Genomic DNA, 23,163 nt, shown 5'->3' on the forward strand with positions numbered 1-23,163 from the left:
GTTATATTTCGAATTATGGCTAAGGTGCAATTTCCTTATCTGTTTGTTATATTTGGGATTATGGCTAAGATACAGTTTCCTTATCTGTAAAATGAAAAGTTTGGTCTTAGTGATTTTTGAGGCTCATTCCTATTTTAAGATTCTTTAATTATATAATTGTGAGCATGAACTGGAAGCTGTCTGCTCTCAGAAGGAATGACATATACATAAAGGATTAATAAGAGGCACAATGTGATTGTTGTTAAGCATGCAGTAGAAGCCCTGAGTCGTTTATGAATTGGCACACTAATCTTATTTTTTAAATAGCTTTTTATTTTCAAAATATATGCAAAGATAAGTTTCAACATTCATCCTTGCAAAACTTTGTGCTCCAAATTTTTCTCCTTCCTTTCTCTCCACTCCCTTCCCTTTGTTAACAAGTAATGCATGTTAATTATGTAGTTCTTCTATACATATTTCCATATTTAACATTCTGTACAAGAAAAATGAGATGAAAAAGGAAAAATGTGAGAGAGAAAAAAAAGCAAGCTAACAATAACAAAAAGGTGAAAATATTATATTGTGATCCAATTCAATTCCCACAGTCCTTTCTCTGGATGCAGATGGCTCTCTCCATCACAAGTCCATTGGAATTTGCATGAATCATCTAATTGTTGAAAGGAGCCAAATCCATCAATTGATCATCACATACTTTTGTTGTTGCTGTATACAGTGTTCTTCTGATTCTATTTACTTTGCTTAGCATCAGTTCATGTAATTCTTTCCAGGCCTTTCTGAACTCATTCTGCTGATTGTTTCTTATAGAACAATGATATTCTATAACTTACATATACCATAATTTTTTCAGCCATTCTCCAAGTAATGAGCATCCATTCAGTTTCCAGTTTCTTTGGCCAACTAATCTTACTAATATTCTTTTATTTCATGTTTTCACTTGAATTTTTTTTTTTTAGTTTCACTAAATTGCTTAATTAAGAAAATGCCATAGGTAATATGGTTCTTGGATTCATCAAGGCATTTTATAATCTGTCCAATAATGCCTTAATAATAACAATATTTTGCATTTATATATACACATTTTTTTTGTCCTAGCAACAGACTGGTACTGTAATCGGGGTAGGTATATAAGTGAAGAAACAGAGGTTAAGACATTAATTACATGATTAGATCAAGATTATATAAAGAATTAGGTAATGAAGGTGGGATTTAAAACAGAAGTCTCTTGGTGTTTAGCCTTTTCTTTTTTCTCTTTAGAGCAATATTCACTAGTTATTGGGTAATTTTCACTGGTTTGCAAATGCTTTTTCATTCATTAAAAAAAAAGCTCAAGTTCACAGATTCAAAATAGGGGAGATGGTATCAGATGGAGAAAAACTTAAAGTTTTAGTGGACTACAAGTTGAATATCCATCAGCAACATGATACAGCAGCCAAAAAAGTGAACAAAATCTTAAGCATTAAGAAAGGCATTACCTTGCACTATTGCTGCTCTGCTCAGGTCATATCTAGTATTGTGTTTAGTTCTAGGGTACCACTTTTTTAAGTTGAGGAGTGTCCAGAGGAAAGAGTAACCAGAATGATGATAAGCCTGAGAATCATGTTGTCTTTGAAGGAAATAGGAATGTTGAGTCTGGAGTCTAAGAAAGAATGATTTGGGAGAGAACATGACATCTGACATTCTTTATGAAAGAGGTCTAGCATTCTTTTTTTTTTTTTTTTTTCATTCATTACTATTTTATTTTTCGACTTATGTATAAAAATAGCTTTCAACATTCATTTTTGTAAGATTTTGAGTTGAAATTTTCTTTTTTTCCCTCCCTCTCATATGTCTTCCCTCCCCAGGAGAGCAAGGAATCAGCTATAGATTATACATGCACAATCATTTTTTTAATACATTTCCATATTAGACACGTTGGGAAAGAAAAATCACAACACAAGTGGAAAACCACAAGAAAGAAAAAGTAAACCAAAACAAAATGTAAAAATGTATGTGCTTCGACCTGCATTCATTCTTCATAGTTCTCTTTCTGGATGTGGATGGGATATTCTATCTATCCCAAATCTATTGGAATTGTCTTGGATCAGTGTATTTCTGAGAAGAACTTAGTCTGTCATGGTTTGTCATAATCTTGCTGTTTCTGTGTATAGTGTTCTCTTGGGTCTGCTCATTTCACTGGGCACCAATTCATGAAAATCTTTCCAGGCTTTTCTAAAATCATCATTTCTTATAGAACAATAATACTCCATTACAGTCTTATATCATAGCTTATTTAGTCATTCCCCAATTGATGAGCATCTACTAAGTTTCTATTTCCTTGCCACCACAAAAAGAACTTGCATTTTTTCTTTACCTCCACCTTTTTGAACTCCCAGGTTCTTTCAAAACTCAGCTTATGTACTATATCCTGCTCCATATAGCCTTATAAGGCCTTTTCTTAGTTTCTGCTCTTTTCTTCTGTTACCTGTTAGGTTCTTTACAAATTAGCTTTTATTTATTTTGCATATGCTTAAGTGAGTGTCTGTGTGTCTGATTGGGTGGCTCTCTATATCTCCTAATGTTGTCTTCTTCAATATAAGCTCTTTGGGGCAAGGAATTGTCTTACTATTTTTTTTTCCCTGTTTCCTTAACCCCTAATACAAAGTCTGACACATAAGAGATATCATAATAAATGCTTATTTTTTAAATGATTAGACTTCCTCTGTTTTGCCCTAAAGGGTTGTGAAGAGGAAATTTTAGCCTTGCAATAAGAAAGGAAAACTTCTTAATAATTAGAGCTAGTCATTTGTAGTATGTATTGCTTTGGAAGATAAATAGTGATTCCCGTCATTGGTTGTCATCAAGCAAAGAATGGATAATATTTTGTGGGCTGTAATGTAGATGTGATTCTTATTCATGTCTGGATTAGATTGTATAGCTTCTTGGTCCTTTTCAACTCTGAGATTCTGTGATTATTATTTACCAGGGAATTTTATTACAAAGAAATTTTGTAGTGAATGTAAAGTGGTGGAGATTTTCTTATAGAAATGAGTGGTTAAGTGATTTAAATGACTTCACCTTAGAACTTGAACTGGACTTCAGGTCTTCCTGAATCCAAGGCTACCTTTTAAAAATGAATATGTATTACATATACATATACACACTTATATTAGACATTTCAGAAAGTATGGGTGGATACACCAATGGTATGAGTAATGCTTTACTGGGGAGAAGGGCAGATAATAGATGCAAAGCTTAATCAAAATTATGGTGTGAAGAATTGAATAATATTTCTGAAGTGGGACTTAATCATTAACTATTAGTAACTGAGTGAAGAGACAACAGTAGTTATGATGTAAGTGCGTAGGATTGTTAGCAAGTTAATTAGCTAGCCAGTCAATAAAGAAAATTCAACTAACCAATTTTGGAACTTTTCCTCTCTTTCGCACATTCCCCAATCAAAGTCATAATGTTAATGCTTAAATGATTGATTCCTAATTTGTGTTCTGAGTTGGAATTGGAATGATCACATCCCCATGTCATAGATTATAGGTAGTATAATTTTTGTCCAATTATATTTTGATCTGGTTTGTTCCACACTCAGGTGTTTCACTACTTTGCCTTATTCCCATAAAGTGTTTCTCCTAACAGCATAATAATTCATTAAGAAAAAGTAGTGCTATTTTCAAATTTGCATATTGTGATGGGCTTGGGTTAGTAACCTATTAGAAAGATAAGCAGAGAGAGGCCAAATTTTTTCTTAGGTTGAGCCTAGACAGCTTGTACATCAACATTGCAAAAACTACATTTAGATGTCAGGTCCCACATGGCAGACTTTTAAGTTAATGGGATCAGGCTGGCAAAATGGTGTCAAATATTTCTGTAGGAGGTGTCCCTATTTCCAGTTCTTTGGTTATTTGAAAGAATAAACTTAAATTAGTGAATTAGTATGTTCACGAGTCAGACAGACTGATTAATATTTGAGCTTGTAATTATGTGCTTAACTATGGAGAAAGGCTGCTTTTGTGTGTACTGCATTTAGATATTATGAAGTTCTGAAAATCAAACATTCATTATGGAACTCATAACCTCTTTTCTTTGGATATCAGTGTATGTCCTGATAAAAATAATAATTATCCTGTTCAGATCAGGTTGCCAAATATTAATGTTTCCCATTCTTACACATAATTATAAGTCACTCTGTAATATGGTTTGCTCTGTTCCTGATTTTGAAGTTTCATAACATACATGTCTGCTTAATTTCTACTGATTTTTCCTCTTTTTCTTCTTTTTCAGAATGGACTGCTGAATTATGAAGTATTCCAGAGCCAATAGCATAGCATTACTGTGCTACTCAATACTTTATCTCCTGCTAGTTATTTAAATTAGACTTTTAATATCCTCCCAGCTGCTCTTGAAACACACATGGTGCATTGTTGCCATTCCCCGGATTGCATCTTTGAAACCAAGGCCCTTAGTAACCTTTATCAAACACAGAGGCAGCCTCCAGGAAGCCTTCCTAGTGGGAGATTCAGCCTAACTGCCCTCTAGCTTTCTCAACCGTGCTGTATTTGAATTCCACCATGGAGTACCGAATGGAGTCTTGCTTGGCACAGGTGTTGCAGAAAGATGTGGGGAAACGACTACAAGTGGGCCAAGAACTAATAGACTATTTCTCAGACAAGCAGAAGTCTGCTGATCTTGAACATGATCAGACGATGTTAGATAAGCTTGTGGATGGACTTGCCACTTCTTGGGTGAACTCTAGTAATTATAAGGTAAGCTTGCTTAAGAAGACTCTTTTACAGGTGGTTAGATTAAGTTGTTACACTTCTATAATCTCTCCATTAAAAACATATGTAAGAAACCATGTGTTTTCTTTGATAGCTGCCAAGTATTGTATCCAGTGTTTTGTGGCTTTGGGATGTTTGGTACTAGAAGAAATGGATAATTCCCTTTTTTGGGGTTTGTTAAATAATATAAAAATCTTTGTACAGCATATTTTTTTTTTAAGGAAGATGAATGAATAGAAAAGAGAAAGTTGTATATTGGAAAATTTATAAGCATTTGCAACCCAAAAGTTGCAGTACTTGTATCTTGTGAGTGATGAATCATGAGAGAATATGTGAATGGTTCTTCATGAATAGCAAATAGTCTCTGTTGTTAACCTGGGGGATAGGATTGGTAATTGGATATTGAGCTTTTCACCTAAAGGTTTCTGGTTAGAAGCCAGTCCAGATCCCTGGCCAGGACTGGCATTGATTACCAAGAACTCTTTTGTGACCTATGTGTAATGGACTGGCTGACACATTGCAGGTTCTGGAAAGACATGTCACATGGTATCCTTGGGGACAATGATAGTAGGGCAGGTTCCATAATTGAACCAGCTGGGAAAGTAAACCACTTTTCCATTCTAAACACTGAGATCTTAATAAGAAAAAAATGAGAGTAATATGATTTCTATTTATTGTATTTTGTTATGTCAAAGGGTGACTCCTTATTTAAAGCAGGATTTAAATCTACTAGATCTGACATAGCTCCTGCTTTACGAAGGAACCTGATGGAAGTCAAAGCTTTTGTACTCTCTGTTGTAATTCTTTCTTGTTCTTGGTTTTTGATCATTCATTTGATTTCTTCCAAATCAACTCTTTGTTCTTTCCCCCCCTCCTTCTAAATGACATCAGGGAATTAGATGTCTGGATGTTATAAATGAACTCTTTGTCCTCAAATTGATTTGGGTATGTTGTAGACAGTAAGGGCAAACATATTCTGACTTTGGACTCTTTGCTTTCTACTTTTATCTCCTTTGGCTATTGAAATCCAAGACAGAGTTAAATCTTGCAAAGCCTAGTTTAGAGGCAGCTAGATGATGCAGTGAGGGAGGCAGGATTCCTGGCCAGATTTCCAATTCAGATACAGACATTTACCAACTGTGTGATATTGGACAATTCACTTAATTTAAGTTTGCCTTCATTTCCTCAGCTGTAAAATGCAAATAATAACATCCACCTCTCAGGATGTTTGTGAGGATCAAGTGAAATAAATAATGTTTATTAAGAACTTAGCATCAAACCTTCACATAGAAAGTACTATCTAAACGTTTGTTATTGTTATTATAATTAATTATGCCTCTTCTGTGAAGATAGATTCCTTAAACATCATCTCTTTGTTACTCTTATCTCTAGACATTGTTTTTGTGTATATTAATCCTTACCCCTACATTGAGATTTTGAGGGAAAGGACCAAATCTTACTGCTTCCAATTTTGTTACAATGGTTGACATACAGTAGGTCCCCAACATGTACTTCTTGGTTTATTTATTATGGCAACAAAGCTAATCTTATTTAGATGGAAGTGTTTAATTTTGTAAATTTAAAATAAAAAGAAATGGGTTTTTCTGATTTTGGAAAGAATTCTAACGTTCATTCAACATGTTTTGTCACTGCTTTGATCTGCATTCAGACTTCAGTTTTTTTTTTTTTTTTTTTTTTTTTATGTGGATTGCATTTTCCATTATAAGTCATTTGGAATTATCTTGAATCATAGTATAGCAAGAAATTAAAAATAAAGATGGGAGTGGTTTTGCACAAGTGCCTATGAGAGCAGTGATATTGATAATCTCAAAGACTGCATTATATAGTATTTTTTCCTTCATATTTCCTTTTTACCTATTCTGCTTAGGGTAAATGATATGAAAACAACTTTGCTGGATAGTTAGGCAGGAAAGTTGTGACTTGCCTAGGGTCACAGAAGTACTAAGTCACTGAAGCAGAATTTGGACCTTTGACTTATTTGTTTCATCATCTGTAAAATAAGAAGGTTGATCTAGATAGGCTCAGAATTTACTTCTACTTTTTCATCATTATTATAATTATTATGGAATCCGATTTTTCTGTCATTGCATTGACCAGGGTGCTTACATTCCTTTGTAGTGCTGTGGCCATTATATAAATTGTATTCTGATCTATTACTGTCGCTCTGCATTAACAAATTTCTCTGAATTTTTCATTTACATTGTGTTTTATGATACAATTACAGTATTATTTTTAATGTTATATTACATTTATGTACTACAATTTATTTAGCTATTTCCAGTTGATGTGGTACCTACTTTGTGTTGCCTTTTATTACCACAAATGTAAAATATTTTTGTATATATAGGAATTTTCTCTTCATCTTTGAATTCTTTAGGATACAAGCTTACTTCCAATATTGTTGGTATAATGCAAATACACTATTTAATAATTTTTTTGAATAATTTCATTTTCAAGAAGAGCAACCTGTTGAGATATGGGAGCAAATTTAAAGCAGAGGAATAACCATCCATCAGACATTTGATGGGCTACATTGTGATTATTGTGCTAGGCTTTATGAAGTACTAAAAGACTATAAGGGTTTCTTGGAGGCATCTCTTGTATATACTCCTTAGTTTTATGTCCAGGATGCAGAGTGATAGAGGATGTGAGGAAAAAAGGTTCTTGTTGATCCCTTATTGTCCCTGTTGCATTTCTTTTCACTTTGGTTGGAAAAGTGTGAGGCTTGAATGGGAAGTCTGTAAGTGAAAAGGAGGCTACAATGCTAGCACCAAATGGGGAAGGCTAACATGTCCAGACTTCCAGATTCCTTCTGAGTGTAATTCATCCCCAAAGAAGGAAAAGAACATTCTATACACTGTAGCACTGCTGCTGGCTTCGGTAAGCTACTTCCTCCTTTTCTCTTTTTTACTGGACGTCAAGTGTCATCCAGTTGGGCAGCATGGCTCGCTGAGTTCATGTAATCAAAATCAAGCCAGTTAATCAGTTGGATTTTCCTACATAAGAATTTAGCTATGCCCTTAGGAGCCAGTTGGAAGATAGAATTATCACGTTTGGAACAATAATTAATAATATGGCCAGTAAATATTTAGGAACTAAATTATTCAGTGTGAAGACGGTGTATTTTTAAATCAGCAGGAATCAGGAATTCAGGTTAGGGGAAAATCGTCAGTCTTTATTCTCAGTGAAGAAGGAACAGAGATGGAAGAGAATCGGCGATAGCAATGTGTGCAGCTGAGTCAAGAAGCTAGCTCGACCAGCAGCCACACAACCAGCAGCTCGGAGTCTCGAACCCAGGCCCAATCTATCCCAGCTTCTCTTCCTGTTCCTCTCTCTGCCTCCACCCACCAAAATCGTCATTTCCTGTACAACACATCAGGACTTGCACAGAGAGTGGGCAGGGACCATTCTTAATCCAATCATGTATATTAATAGAGTATAGTCCAATTACTATTTGGCCTCATGTACTTGGGACCTCAGTTATCAACTCAAACCTCAGCCCATTACATCTCCCGCTTTCTTTTATTTTAGAACACAGGTGGCCATGCCATCCCTGACTCCTCAGGGAGGTCAGAGCCCCCAAGGGGAGGTGATCACAGCCTCCCTAACTTCTCAGGGAAGGAGGTGAAAGCACCGAAAAGGAGGTGATCACGCCCTCCCTGACATCTCAGGAAGGGAGATGAAAAGCACCAAAGGGAAGTGGGGGTTGCTAGCGGGTTTCTGGGCTGAAGGGTCTTATTATGCACAAACCCATCAGCATGGGAGGTATTACACAAGCACATAGCAATAACGCAGAGGCTATTAGGGATGACTCTCCCCACAATCAGTGCAGGCTCAATGTGGTGTAACAAACATGAATTGTACATGCAAGTAGCGGCATAGCAAACAATATAAATCAACATGGTGTTGGAAAATATCACCAGAAGTCCTAGAAGGGGAGGGTATGTAAACAACAGTCACACATACACCTTCTTCAGCAGCCAAGAGATAGTCCAAAACCAATCTATTGTCCATTGTTTCACATGTCAGGGAATCCAGTGATCCTTCTGAGTTTTTGAAGTCCTGCAAAAGTCTTTTTATGTGTTAGGGAATCCAATGATTCCAGCAGATTTTGAAGTCCTGTAACAGTCTTATCATTTCTCAGAGAGAATCCAATGATTCCTGAGGGTTTTCAAGTCCTATGTCTCTGAGAATCCAATGATTCCTGAGGGTTTTCAAGTGCTATGTCTCAGAGAATCCAATGATTCCTGAGGGTTTTGAAGTCCTACAACAATCTTATGTCTCAGAGAATCCAATGATTCCTGAGGGTTTTGAAGTCCAACAATCTTTGATGTCTATGAGTCAAATGCCATAACTGCCACGCTCTTTCAATGGTGAGCACAATCAGCAACAGAACCACCTGATATTTCTTGGGTCATCTCCTTTGTTTCAAGGGTCTGCTCCGTCTCTCTGTGATGGACAAGGCGAATATGGCTCGTTGGCACCCATCTGATTCCTTCTCCACCTGTAGAAATACAAGCAAACCCTCTCCCCAAAGCAGTTAGCCTATCTGGTCCTTTCCTTTCACCACTTTCTGGGTCTCTCCACATAACCTGGCAATTATCTAAAGATAGTGGAGCTGCTCGCACTGGACACTGACCTTCCGGTGGGTTATAAAACCTGTCTGCCGGAGCCAGTGCATCTTTGTCAAAAATCAAGAAGTTAATAGTATAAAAAGCTAGATTTAGAAGTTCTCTAGGGTTACCTGTGGCTCCCCCTTTCTTTTGTTTTTGGAGGAGCGTCTTAATATCTCTTTCTCCTCTCTACTATTGCCTGTCCTTGAGGATTAAAAGGTATGTCCGTGGTGTGTAAAATCTTATACTGTGCACAAAAGTGTGGAAAAATTCAGAGGGGAGAGAGGAGGATTGAAGTCATCAGACAAGGACTTTGTGAAAGAGAGAATTAATTGGACAGTTAAGAAGCACAATGGTTAGAGTGTGAGACCTGAACTCATAAAGATCTGAGTCATGCCTCAAACACTTAATAGCTGTGTATAGGCAGCTTACTTAATCCCCATTGTCTCAGTTTCCTGATCTGCAAAATGGGAATAATACCTATTTCAGGGTTGTGAGGATAAAATGAGATTATTTTTTAGAAATGTTTTGTAAACCTTAAAGCATAAATGCTATGATGATGATAATGGGGATGATGAAGAGAATTGCTAGACTTTACAGAGAAAAGGAAGGCATTGATAGATCCCAGGAGAACATTCTTTCCTTTACAGAAGTACAGGCAGACTGTTAGTTAGCAAGAGATTGTTTCAAAGTAAAGGGCCATCAAATTTCCTAGTGTTAATACTATAACCACTGAGCCATACCTTTATGGAGGGAGAATAAGGAGTAGGATAAAATGTTTTCAGATGCTGAAAAGAAAGATCATTTCCTGTTTTTATCTCCTAACTTGGTTTTTATTGCTCTTTCCTCCTTTGTGACTTTGAGAGGGGAGCCAGAAAAGATTATGGAGTTCAGAATTATTTTTCTGGATACTTTTTTTTTTTTTTAAATTTTATATTTTTTGTGTGCGTTTTTATTTTTTATTTTTTAATGTTTTTGAAAAGTGAGTTATTAAGGTGGATAAGGTCTGTCAGAAGTAGTCTGTGCTTCCTAACATTTGGAGTTGATAGTTTAATGAAGTTTCCTTTGGGGGGGAGTTATCCTAATATTTCTAGTAGGATAAGCGCTGATATTTTGTAAGTAATCATAAATCATATCCAAGCAGAGATTTTTGGTTTATGGAGTAGATAACAGGAAGCAACAATATCTTCCTAAAGCCTTTTCACTTTTGCAAGCCACAGTGAGATGGTAAATTCACAAATATTACTTTGAAATAAGGGTGAGGAATTGATTGTAATGACTAGCACATCTTGCCACAGGCTGAGCTTTGAAGGTAGAAATTAGTTGAATAGTTAATGGACAAAATTCCGTTCATTTTTTAAACTTTTGTTTATTACAGTGAATTTTTATGAGGGATCGAATCTTAGTTCTTCAGATGACAGATTCTCACCTATCACATAGACTAGGGATCTCTATCCCTTTTATGGGGATAGAGAAGCAGCTATTCATTTTCAGAGTTTTTCAATAGGATAGAAGGATTGGATGTCTTGTGAGGAAAAGTGTGAGAGAAACCCTGAGAGGAAAGAAGTCATTGTTGGCTAAAATCCCCAATTGAAAAGAAAGTATAGAGAGGAAAGGAGGGAAGTTACAGCAACTAGTGCAGAGATAACAACTTTGGGTAGGTAATGAAGATTTCAGAATATATTGTCAGATCCCAATTTACTGGTTGGGCTTTGGTTTGGCATTATTACAAATAAATCTATTAAAAATATACAAATTTTGTATGGTAGAATACTTAGTTTCTGTTTTTCTTTGCAGAGTTTTCCTCATAATAGAATTTTTTTTTGTATCCCTGGTGTTTAGAACAGTCAGTGTTTGACATATATAAACCCTTAATTATTGCTGCATTTGAAACCTTGTTCTAAGAGTTATAGATCAGATAGTCTATTTTGGTACTTTGATAAATGTGTTTTTTTTATACTTGTTTTCAAAAATAAGAAAATGTGGAATTTAATTGTGGAAGAAATAAAATTATTTTGATGAATTAAATGCTAATGAAATGGATAATTTAAAGGAAATTGATGAATACTTAAAAATATAAAATATATATTAATAAAAGAAAAATAAAATATTTAAATAACACAATATTTTTAAAAAGAAGAGGTTGAAAAGATGTCATAAACTCCCAGAGGAAAAACCTCAGGATCAAATGTGATGGTGTTCTTAGAAAACACTAAATTAAAGTAATTTAAATTAAAATTAAATTTTAATTTAATTTAAACATAAGCAAAATGATCATTAACTAGCAAAGTTGCAGAATATAAGATCAATCTATAGAAATTAGTGTTTTATATAACTGACAAAACACAACAAGAAGAGCTAGAAAAATGAATTCTTTCCAAAATAACTATAGAAGCTATGAAATATTTTGGAGCATATATATGAACATTGGTTCATATAAGGATTTTATGAATATGATTATAAAAAATTATTTGTAGGAAAGACCTTAAATAATTGGAGAAATATTAATTATAGGTAGTATAGTAAAGGTATAATAGTACTATAGGTATATAGTATAGTATAGGTATATTAGTACTATTTATTATAGTATAGGCTTGGCTTATAGGTAAGCCTAGCTAATTTAATGACACATAGATGACAATACTACCTAAATCACTTTACTTTTTCATTGTTATCAAAACACTTTTATTAAACTAGAAAAAATAATGTGAGTGAACAAAAAAAGTGAGGAGATGATAAAAGCAGGAAAAAAAGATCTCAAACTGCACTACAAAGCAATAGTTATTAAAAGTTAGGAACTGATTTAAAAAAGAAATCAGTGAAGCAATATGCAACATAATAAAGCAAAACCAAACAAACAAAAATTCAGGGAAATATTCCCCCAACAACAAAACAATCATTGTTTTATAACATTTTTATAAACCAGGGTTGGTTTATAAAAACAAAAACAACTGGGAAAATTGGACCGTAAACTGGTAGAAAGTAGATTTAGATCAGCACTTCACAGTAAACATGAAGATAAGCTCTGAATGAAGCTATAACCCAACAGGTGTCAAATCATAAAGAAATTAGAAGAGTAAAGAAGGAATTAGTTTTCAGATCTGTGGATAGTGGAAGAGTTTCTGTCTAAAGAAGTGAGTAGAGAACATTAAACAAGATTAAAAAGGTGATTTGGGTTATATAAAATTTTTATACAGAGAAATCTAATATAGCAAAAATTAAAAAGGAAAGATAACTGGCTAGATTTTGTAGATAACTTTTGAAGGATGTGTCTTGATTTTTTTTTTTTTTTAAGGTCCTCAGTGGGGTAGAGGAGTAGCAGGATGGACAGATTAATGAAAAAATACCTTAAAAAAATCTTGACTATTCCCTCCAAATACATAGATCATAATTCATCTTAAGTCTTCTCATTCTGGGAACACTTAAGGCACCTAAGTGGCATAAATGGGCTTGGAGACCCGAGTTCAAATATGATTTCACTTACTATTTACTTGTGATACCTTAGGCAAATCACTTAACTTTATTTGCCTCAATTTCCTCATTTGTAAAATGAGCTGGAGAAGGAAATAACAAAATATTCCATTAGTTTGGAAAGAAAACTCCAAATAGGGTCATAAAGTTGGACAGGATTGAAATTACTAAATAACAAAAACTTTTAAAAAATACCTTTTTAGCTAAGCCATTTGTGAATCTGCCTGAGTTATTTTTTCCTACCTTAAAGAATATGATTATTTTTCTTAAGTTTCATATCTAAAAGATGTTGCTTAGAATAAAAGACGTGGTCATTTGTAGTTGTATAGAACATAAAAAGTTTTTGAGCAAGCTTGCTTCAAAAGATCTACCTTTCTCCCTCTTGTTTTAAATAAATATATTTACTATGATTATATTTTATACTATTATCCATTATAATAATTAATTCTAATTTCCATAATTGGATAATTATATTATCCATAATAGTTTGTATTTGTAATTTTGGGTTGACTTCCTGGTGGAGGTTTTGTTTTAAGTTAGGTGCTCAATATATCCTAAGCTTAATGAATATTCCTTTATGAACTTGGAGGTCTTATTTAATAAATCATAAATATTTTATATTCTGTTCAAATGTATTGTTAACATAGATTTATAGGGCTTTTTGCTTTTATTTTTTCTTGAAATACTCTTCAGTATTTCAAGTATTTAGTATAAAGTACTCTTTAGAATCTTATTTTAGACTCCCGTTTCTTATTTCTGTAAGTTTATAGTTTACATAAATCCATTGGCTTTTCCTTTTCTTTGTAGTACTCCCTTCTCTACCCCCAGCCCCAAGCTGGCAGCTTAAAGTGCAAAACAGCATAATTCTGTAACCAGAGGGCCTTTGAATTTAAAGTGGAAGAGATCAGTTTATTCATTTTTTCCTGTACTTTCATTTTACTAAGGAGATCATTGTGGCTCAGAGAAATTAAATGATTTGTCCAAGATCATACAGGTAGTTAAATAGCACAGTTGGGATTTAAATCTAGGTTCCCATGTCCTATTTTAATGCTGTTTCTGCTCTGTCATACTGCCTACTCAAAGAGGAACATAAATCATAAACATTGTATATTTTAGCTATACAATTAAAATCCTATTATGGTATACTCAAGTCTAAAAATTTATTTAGACTCAGAATCTTAGTATTTTGTATTTCTCTTATTAATATAGACTACCAGTATTGTAAATAGTAGATAGATTTTACCGAGCCAATACCACAAAAAAAAAAAAGATGAGTTGTCTTGGTTATCCTCTTTCTTTTTATAGGTAAACAAACTTGTCCCAGAGTGGGGAAGTGATTTTCTTTCCAGGTTATACATTTCTTGACCAGCAAAACTGGAACCAGAAACGTTCTTATAATTTTGTTGTGTTCACTATTATGAAAAATTGGTTGGAGTGTGGAGCCAAAAAAAATTGACTTGTTACCTAGAAATTCTTTTTACAGTGTTTGTATTAGGATTTGAATTGCATTCAAAAGTGAATATGTAGGATTGTGAATGAGGAGAAAGCTGCTAAATTGTGTTGAAATTAGGGGAAATATTCTAAAACAGGATTAATGTCAGATATTTTAAATCTTAAGAGGAGGTGGGGAAATAGGAAGAGATAAAGGGCTTGCAGCTAATAGTAAAAGCGAAATATCTATAGTACTATTAATATTTATTAAGATCTACTTTTATTGGAAAATTTGTCAGTAATCAAAACAAGACTTTAGTAGGTTGTTGGTTTTTTGTCATTTCAGTATAGGTTGTTATACTTTTTGCTTTTTGTTCATATGCACATATATCTGAATACTTGTTTGTACTTTTTTTTCTGGATACATGAATGAATTTGCTTATGCTCAAAGGCCTCCTACTCAAGGACATTATGCTTGGTGTTTCTAGGGAACCATATTTGAAATATCCATCTATGTTCTAAAATCAGACTTTGAATACATCATTGTGTTCAAATAGAATGTTCCAAGGCAAGGCAGTTGGCATAGGGACTCTGGGAATGATTATATTCAATTTTTTAGTACTTTTATTCCTTCTTAGTTCTTGGTTACCACCTAGTTTCAGAACCGAAGTAGTCCTGACACTAGCATGATATTTGTCTGGTCACTCAACTTGGTAAAGTATCCCTGTTAAAGATTAGGGGAGAACAAGACAGACAGGTACAAGGTGAAGAGAGCTTGGCATCAGGACTAAAAATTGAATTTCTTGCAGTTATTGTAGTGAATCTTTGAGGGATCAAGGGGTAATAGTTTAAAGTAGGCACAAAAACCTGAGAGGAAGCTTTTTATATATCCTTGGATCCTCATTTGATGTCATTTGGCATGAGATGTCCTTAGTGGTTTAATTGTTCAGCCTGCACTGACATGCCAGAAACTGCTAGGCAGGGGAGTGTGGAAGTAGAGGTTAACTTGCATGCTTATTTAACGTGGACTTGTTTCTTGCTCCCACTGATTGCTTCAGTGTAAATTCCTCATATCTCTTCCTCCACTCTACAGGTGAAGAAACAGATGATTGAGCTGTTCATTTAAGTTAAGTTTGCAGAGTAAATAGAAGTAGAATTGAGATTTGAAGCAAGAACTCTTAATACAGTTAGTTACTGGAGTAATTAATTGATTCTTTTTGCCTAGTACCACTGGAACTACCACCTACTTTTATTATATATATGATAAAGTTTTTTTTTCTTCTCCCTTAGAAAAAGAATCCATGTCTTCAGTTATTTCTGCAGTTTTTCTAATTTTTTAGTGAATGTCTTATTTGTAATACTTATAGTTTGTAAAAGGGATTCACTATTCGACTAGATGATTCTTCATCTTTTGGGTGCAACTGAATTTTGGAAGGACATATAGATTCCTGTGGTAAGAAGAAACTCAAAATGACTTTATGGGACCTATTATTTTATAATACTAATTTACTTTATCCTCTGTTGTACTTTGGTGGAGCCACAATTTTCATCACTGTGAACACTACATATGTAGATATTCTTCTCATTCTGTGCTCTTGTCCATGACATTTCATAAATCTACTCTTAGGATTTACTAAACAGTTTTAATATTTAAGGTGTTATGAAGAATAATAATCATTTAAAAGGGCTTTGCCCATAGTAAGATAAATAATTAATGTTTTTACAATGCTTTAAGGGTTTGGAGAGCTTTTTTGCCTTTAAGGTTTATAAAGCCCTTTCTTTACTCACTGAAGCCTTTTGCAATAAATCATTCAAATACTTATCATCTCCATTTTGTAGATGGTCAAGAGGGCTATTCTGGTTTTGAATTTTAGTGCTCAAGAACTCTTGCCACTATACCACACTGTCTTTAAATAAAGATGAGCTTTTTCTAGATCAAAAAGCAGTTATCACTAGCTCACTTATTATAAAGTACATTATAAGCTTTTTCACAGTATTGATCATTATGACCTTTTTAGAAAAGAGCTCTCTTTAAAAAAAAAAAAGTAATTACTAAATTACTTCTAATCATATTGACAATTTGAATGGACTTTCTCTGGGGATTCAGGTGAGGCTCTTTCAAACTTAGTGTAGAATGCTGCTGTTCTTTTCTGAGGTGAAGTACTGTCAATACTCAGGACCCTAGTGACCCTTAACCTGAACTTTGTTTTGTCTTGTTGACTGTAGTGGCATTTTTGTTTTTTCATGATCAGTTCTTATAACTGTATTTATTAAACAATCAGGATTCATCTTTATCATAGTTTACTGAGACTAAAATTATACAGGAATACAACTTAAGGAAAAAATTCATTCAGTAACTTAAGATCTAGCAATTTAGTTCAGTTATGAAGCTCTTAGGTACACGACATTTTGCCAGACTCTAGTACTACAGAGACAAAAAACAAAACAAAAACAAACAACAAAACCTGGGGAAGAGGCAACTTTGTGAAGAATTGGTTTTAAATAGTCTTGTGGTAGGAAAGATCAGACTTGAATTGTCTTAGGGAATTCTGAAGATCACCTGGCAGGAGAAGGTGGCAGATATTGAGGTCTAGAATTCAGTGATTGAGGTCCTTTCTCAAATAAACTGCCAAACATTCCAGCTTTACTGCAAAGAGTGCAACTCTGTTGGGGCTGGCTACACTGTTCAAATGCCAAATATACACTTGCCAAAAAGATTATTTTATGGAGCCTTCACACAAGGAAAGCTATCACAAGATGGTCAGAAAAAGTGATACAAGGACACTCTCAAGGTCTCTCAAGGACTTTAAAATTAATTTATGATGGTGGGAGATACTGGCACATGTGATGTCATCAGAGAAGGTGCTGTGCTCTAAAGCAAAGCACAATTGAATTAGCTCAGAACCAAAGTTAGAGAAACTACTTAAATGTTCATGGGGACTTTTTGTGTCTAACCTGTGGCAGAGCATTCCAAGTTCATATTGATCTGATCAGCCACAATCGGACACAATATAATATAACTCCAATCTAACATAGTGATATCATTTTGGTCCTTTTTGAGAATGAAGGAAAACAACTAAGCAACCGACATTTTAGAGGGAATTTTTGTTCAGGTACATAATTTGGACTAGATGGCCAGGGAGGTCTCTTAAACTGGGATTTTGATTACATGAAAAATTAAAGAATCTGAGTAATGCAAAAGGAGAATTAACAGCTAAGAAGATCAAGAAAGGTCTCCTCAAATATTTTGAGTTGAGTCTTGGAAGTATAGGATAAAGGAAGTAAGGATAAAGAGGAATGCATTCCAAGAATGGATGTTAGTCTGAGCAGAGTCTGGAGGCAAGAGATGGCATGCCTTTTTTGAGGAATAGCAAGTATACCTCTCAAGCTAGAACATAAGAGAATTATCAGGAGACAGCTTTATGAGTTTTCAATGCTAGACTAAGGAATTTCATGTTATCCAGAATGCAGTAGGGAATCACTGGTGTTATTGGAGCAAAGGAATGATATGCTGCTTTTGATTTGAGGGATTATTTTAGCATTTCTGTGAAGCATAGATTAGGAAGGAAAAAGAGGAGTGAAGTTTAATGAAGAAGTTCCTTCAGTGATTCAGTGTCTCTGTGAGAATTATTGAAGACAGAAGAGAAAAGGTAATACTTAGCAATTGATTGAGTAGAAGTTGTGGGAATGTACAATGGGGAGTTAGTGGAGGTAGGCTTGAAGCCCAGAAAGGAGATAATGTCTGGTTACATAGATTTGGGAGCAATCTGCATAGAAATAAAATATTTAATCATAAAAATCAAACCACATGTTGTCCATAGAATCTCAAATAGCATTTTTTATATCTGTCTGAAAACTGATACTTTCACTCCTGTGTGTTTTTCACTCCATGTTTGAAGGATTCTCCCTCTTTTTATTTAATCCTGTTAGAGCATTGCTGTATATCACTAGGATGATCTCAGGTGTTTATGTGTGTGCAGTAGCTGAGGATCAGCTGGATCTGGGCTGGCTTTTATGGAGCTTCTGAGTTCTTTATAAATTACAAGAGGAGGGAGAAAAGTCATCTATTTAAAGTCTGCTGACAAAATGATGTTTATTTGATCTTTGCTTCAGTTTCTGTGGCATAGTGTGAAGAAATGAGCCTCTATATGGTTTTAGTTTACTTGTAGAAAATTAAGAGGTTTTATTTGAATTAAATAATTTCAACCATGATTCTTTAAAATCTAAACTTTTATGATTCTATGAAATCTGCATACAACAAATAATGGTTAATTTAGGAAGGTTTCACTCTGCACAATTTGTGGTTTATGGAAAAATTTATGGCTAGAATTCTTAAGATTACTGGGAAGCGAGGAAAGAATAAAAGGGGGGAGGAAGGTAGAGAATAAACATGTGCAAAATTAGTCACTATGTGCCAGGCACTATGCTAAGTGCTTCTTATTTGATCCTTACAACAACATGCAAGGTAGGTACTATTATTATCCTCATTTTACTGTTGAGGAAACTGAGGCAAACGGATTTAAATGATTTGCCCAGTGTTACATAGCTAGTAAATATGTGAGGCTGGAAATGAACCCAGTTTGAATTGAGTAAGTTTTAAGTGTCTCACTTAGAAGGGATGATTCTATTGCTTTCAGAGGATCTTGTCTTAAAATGACCTCTTAAAATTGATTATCTAAATGTTATTAAATACAGATAAGATTAAGTACTGATTCATTCAGGAGATGTGTTCAAATTCTACCTCAAACACTGTCAGCAGGAGAAAGTCACTTTACACCTGCTCTCTCTGTCCTCAGCATTTTTGTCCTCTGTCCTTTTCTGCCCTCAGCCCAAGTTATAGGATCACTTGGTGATCTCCTTAGTTCCCATGATTAAATGATTTTCAGATTGACTTATCCAGCCCTCATCTTTGTGCTGATCTTTAGTCTCACATCTTTAATTGCCTGTTGGATACTTCTAAATTGGATGAATTGGATGTAAACTCCAAACTGAGTTTACAAAATGTTCAGAACTGAACTCCTTATTTTGCCCTCTAAATCCTTCCTTCTCCCTAACTTTCATAGTACCACCTTCCTCCCAGACAGCTAGGTTTGTTTTTTGTTTTTTAAATTTAAATTTTTTTATTAAAGCTTTTTATTTACAAAACATGGGTAATTTTTCAATATTAACCCTTGCAAAATTTTCTGCTCTAAATTTTTCCCTCCTTCCACCCCACCCCCTCTCCTAGCTGGCAGGTAGTCCAATACATGTTAAATATGTTAAAATCTAACATATGTATACATATTTATATAGTTGTCTTGCTGCACAAGAAAAATTGGATCTAGAAAGAAAAAAAAAACCTGAGAAGGAAAACAAATGCAAGCAAACAACAACAGAAAGTATGAAAATGCTATGTTATGGTCCACATAACATAGTTCTTACGGGGCCTCTCTCTGGGTGTAGATGGCTCTCCATCACTGAAATTTGGAACTGGTTTGAATCATCTCATTGTTGAAGAGAGCTATGTCTATCGGAATTGATCTTCATATAGTCTTGTTGTTCTCTATAATGATCTCCTGGTTCTGCTCATTTCACTAGCATCAGTTCCTGTAAGTCTCTCCAGGCTTCTCCAACTGATGGACATCCACTAAATTTCCAGTCTCTTGCCACTGCAAAAAGGGCTGCCACAAATATTTTTGCACATGTAGGTCCCTTTCTCTCGTTTAACATCTCTTTGGGATGTAAGCCCAGTAGTAACACTGCTGGGTCAAAGGGTATGCACAGTTTTATAGCCCTTTAGGCATATTTCCAAATTACTCACCAGAATGGTTGGATCTGTTCACAATTCCACCAACAATGTGTTATTGTCTCAGTTTTCCCACATCCCCTCTTAGCCAATTTCATAGATGTGTAGTGATGTCTCAGAGTCAGTCAGCTAGATTTGTAACCTAGATATTATTTCAACTCCTCACTTTTTTACCCTCATGTCCAAAATGGTGCCAAGGTTTTGCAATTTTACCTTTGTTTCTCCCATTTACCACCTTCTCTGCTCTGACCCTGCCACTAACTGGATGTCACTAACATCACTTTATACCTGGGCAATTACAAATAGTCCCCCTTTGTGGATGGTCCCCTTACCTCAAGTTTCTACACTTGAATTCATCCTTCACTTAGCTTTCAAAGTGATTTTATTAAATGTAGGTTTGATCATGTTATCCACCTACTCAATTAACTCCAGTTGCCCCCATCACCTGTGGGATCAGATTTTAAAAATCCTCTGAGATTCAAAGCCCTTCAAAGATTGATCTCTCTTCCTGAGCTAAGACCGTTCCCCTCCCCCTCTCCCCACATTGACATAATACCCATATTATTATGATTCAGTGACACTGCCTTCCTGGCCCTTCCTCAAATAAGACATCCCATTTCCTGACTCTGGGTAGTTTCATTGGCTGCTCCTTCCCTCCCCCGATACTTGGAATGCTCTCCTTTCTTAGTTCTATATCCTGGCTTTATTAACTTCCTTAGTTTCCTTGAGCTAAAAATTCTAGCTTCTGGAATTTTTCTGGAAATGTCCCAGTCAGAAATCCCATCTTCTACAAATCTTTCCTGATCCCCTTTAATGCTAGTGTTTTCCTTCTGTGATTATTTCTAATTTATCCTTTATACAGCTTGTTTTTAATGTAGTTGTGAACTTCTTAAGAGCAAGGACTGATTTTTTGTTTTTGTTTTCCTTTTTTTTTAATCTCTAGCACTTAGAGAAGTACTTGGCATAAACCAGGTGATTGATATTTATTGATTGACTAATTTAATTTGTTAGAGCCTGATTTTTCTCATCTGTAAAAATGAAATAGTTGTATTTTATGACATCAAAATGATACCAGCTCTCCGTATGATTCTGTGATGATACTACAGATGGAAAGTTCAGAAAGACAGTAGAGTCTTCTGATTATGGAGGTATTGCTAACATAAGGCAAGAGAAAAGAGGTGTTCATTCTCCTGTGCTGAGCATATATTATCTCATTTGATCCCCAAAAAGACTCGTGTGGTAGTGGTTATCCCCATTTTACAGATGAAGAAACTGAAGCTTAGAGGTTATATTTTCCCCCCCGAATCATATAGCTTGTGGATGTCTGAGTTAGAATTGAAACCAGGTAGCAGACTATGGTGGTTGACCTGAGGATGGCCTTAATATCCTTATTCTGCCCCCTTTGGGGATCCTTGTAACATTTGAAAGAAACATAAGGCTTTTGTTAGTCTTTGACCATATTTAAGCAGAATTTTTTTAAAATTTAAAGTCTTTTTATTTTTCAAAGCATGGATAATTTTTCTTTTTCTTTTTCTTTCTTGGATGGAAAATGCCATTCACTTTTTTTTTTTTTTTTTTTTTTAATAATTATAACTTTTTATTGACAGAACCCATGCCAGGGTAATTTTTTACAACATTATCCCTTGCACTCACTTCTGTTCTGACTTTTCCCCTCCCTCCCTCCACCCCCTCCCCCAGATGGCAAGCAGTCCTATACATGTTAAATATGTTGCAGTATATCCTAGTTACAATATATGTGTGCAGAACCAAACAGTTCTCTTGTTGCACAGGGAGAATTGGATTCAGAAGGTAAAAATAACCCAGGAAGAAAAACAAAAATGCAAACCGTTTACATTCATTTCCCAGTGTTCTTTCTTTGGGTGTAGCTGCTTCTGTTCATCATTGATCAATTGAAACTGAGTTAGATCTTCTCTTTGTCAAAGAAATCCACTTCCATCAGAATACATCCTCATACAATATCGTTTTTGAAGTAAATAATGATCTCCTGGTTCTGCTCATTTCACTCAGTATCAGTTCAAGTAAGTCTCTCCAAGCCTCTCTGTTTTCATCCTGCTGGTTATTTCTTACAGAACAATAGTATTCCATAACATTCATATACCATAATTTACCCAACCATTCTCCAACTGATGGGCATCCATTCATTTTCCAGTTTCTAGCCACAACAAACAGGGCTGCCACAAACATTTTGGCACATACAGGTCCCTTTCCCTTCTTCAGTATCTCCTTGGGGTATAAGCCCACTAGTAGTACTGCTGGATCAAAGGGTATGCACAGTTTGCTAATTTTTTGGGCATAATTCTAGATTGCTCTCCAGAATGGTTGGATTCGTTCACAACTCCACCAACAATGCATCAGTGTCCCAATTTTCCTGCATGCATGGATAATTTTTCAACATTAACCCTTGCAAAATCTTGTGTTCCAGTTTTTCCTCTCCCTTCCCCCACTCCCTCCCTTAGATGGCAAGTTATCCAATATATGTTAAATACTGTAGAAATGAATGTATCATACAATTATCTTGCTACACAAGAAAATCAAATCAAACTGGAAAAAAATGAGAAAAAATAAATGCAAACACAACAAAAAGAGTGAAAATGCTATGTTGTGAACCACACTCAGTTTTCACAGTCCTCTCTCTAAGTGTATATGGCTCTCTTCATCACAAGATCATTGGAACTGGTCTGAATCATCTCATTGTTGAGGAGATGCAGAAATTTTTAGAGTAGTTCTTTAATTCTAATTCTTTGTAGTATTTAGTTCTACAAAGTTCTTGTCTCTTCTACTCTAAACATTTTTGTGATATCCTTAGTTTGACATTCTTAGAAATATTAATAAATAGAAAGACATGCTCAACATTTAATTAGTCTTTTATTAAGTTACAACTATATTGCTAGTGTTATGCCAGAATACAGATAGAAAACAGAAGTGAGTGCAAGGGAAGTCTGTACTCAAGGCACTTTAATTCTATTAGGGAGAACAATCAATCAGTCTATCTACCTACACACACACGTAGATGGAAAGTACATAGTATACCAAGTGAGAGTAGTGGGAATGG

General features: G+C 34.8%; 1 protein-coding gene across 47 annotated transcripts in view; it reads left to right on the forward strand.

Annotated features, from left to right (window-relative positions):
• CLASP1 (cytoplasmic linker associated protein 1) overlaps positions 1–23,163 on the forward strand; it is a 319,850-nt gene that overhangs the window by 29,135 nt on the left and 267,552 nt on the right. For all 47 annotated transcript variants that reach the window (XM_031959887.1, XM_031959906.1, XM_031959896.1 and 44 more), the window contains exon 2: positions 4,273–4,754. In XM_031959887.1, coding sequence (XP_031815747.1) covers positions 4,560–4,754 — 195 coding nt within the window. In that variant the 5' untranslated portion in view covers positions 4,273–4,559. The remainder of the gene's footprint in view (positions 1–4,272; positions 4,755–23,163) is intronic.

This window comes from Sarcophilus harrisii, chromosome 3 (assembly GCF_902635505.1).
Source record: "Sarcophilus harrisii chromosome 3, mSarHar1.11, whole genome shotgun sequence".
Classification (NCBI taxonomy): Eukaryota; Metazoa; Chordata; class Mammalia; order Dasyuromorphia; family Dasyuridae; genus Sarcophilus; species Sarcophilus harrisii.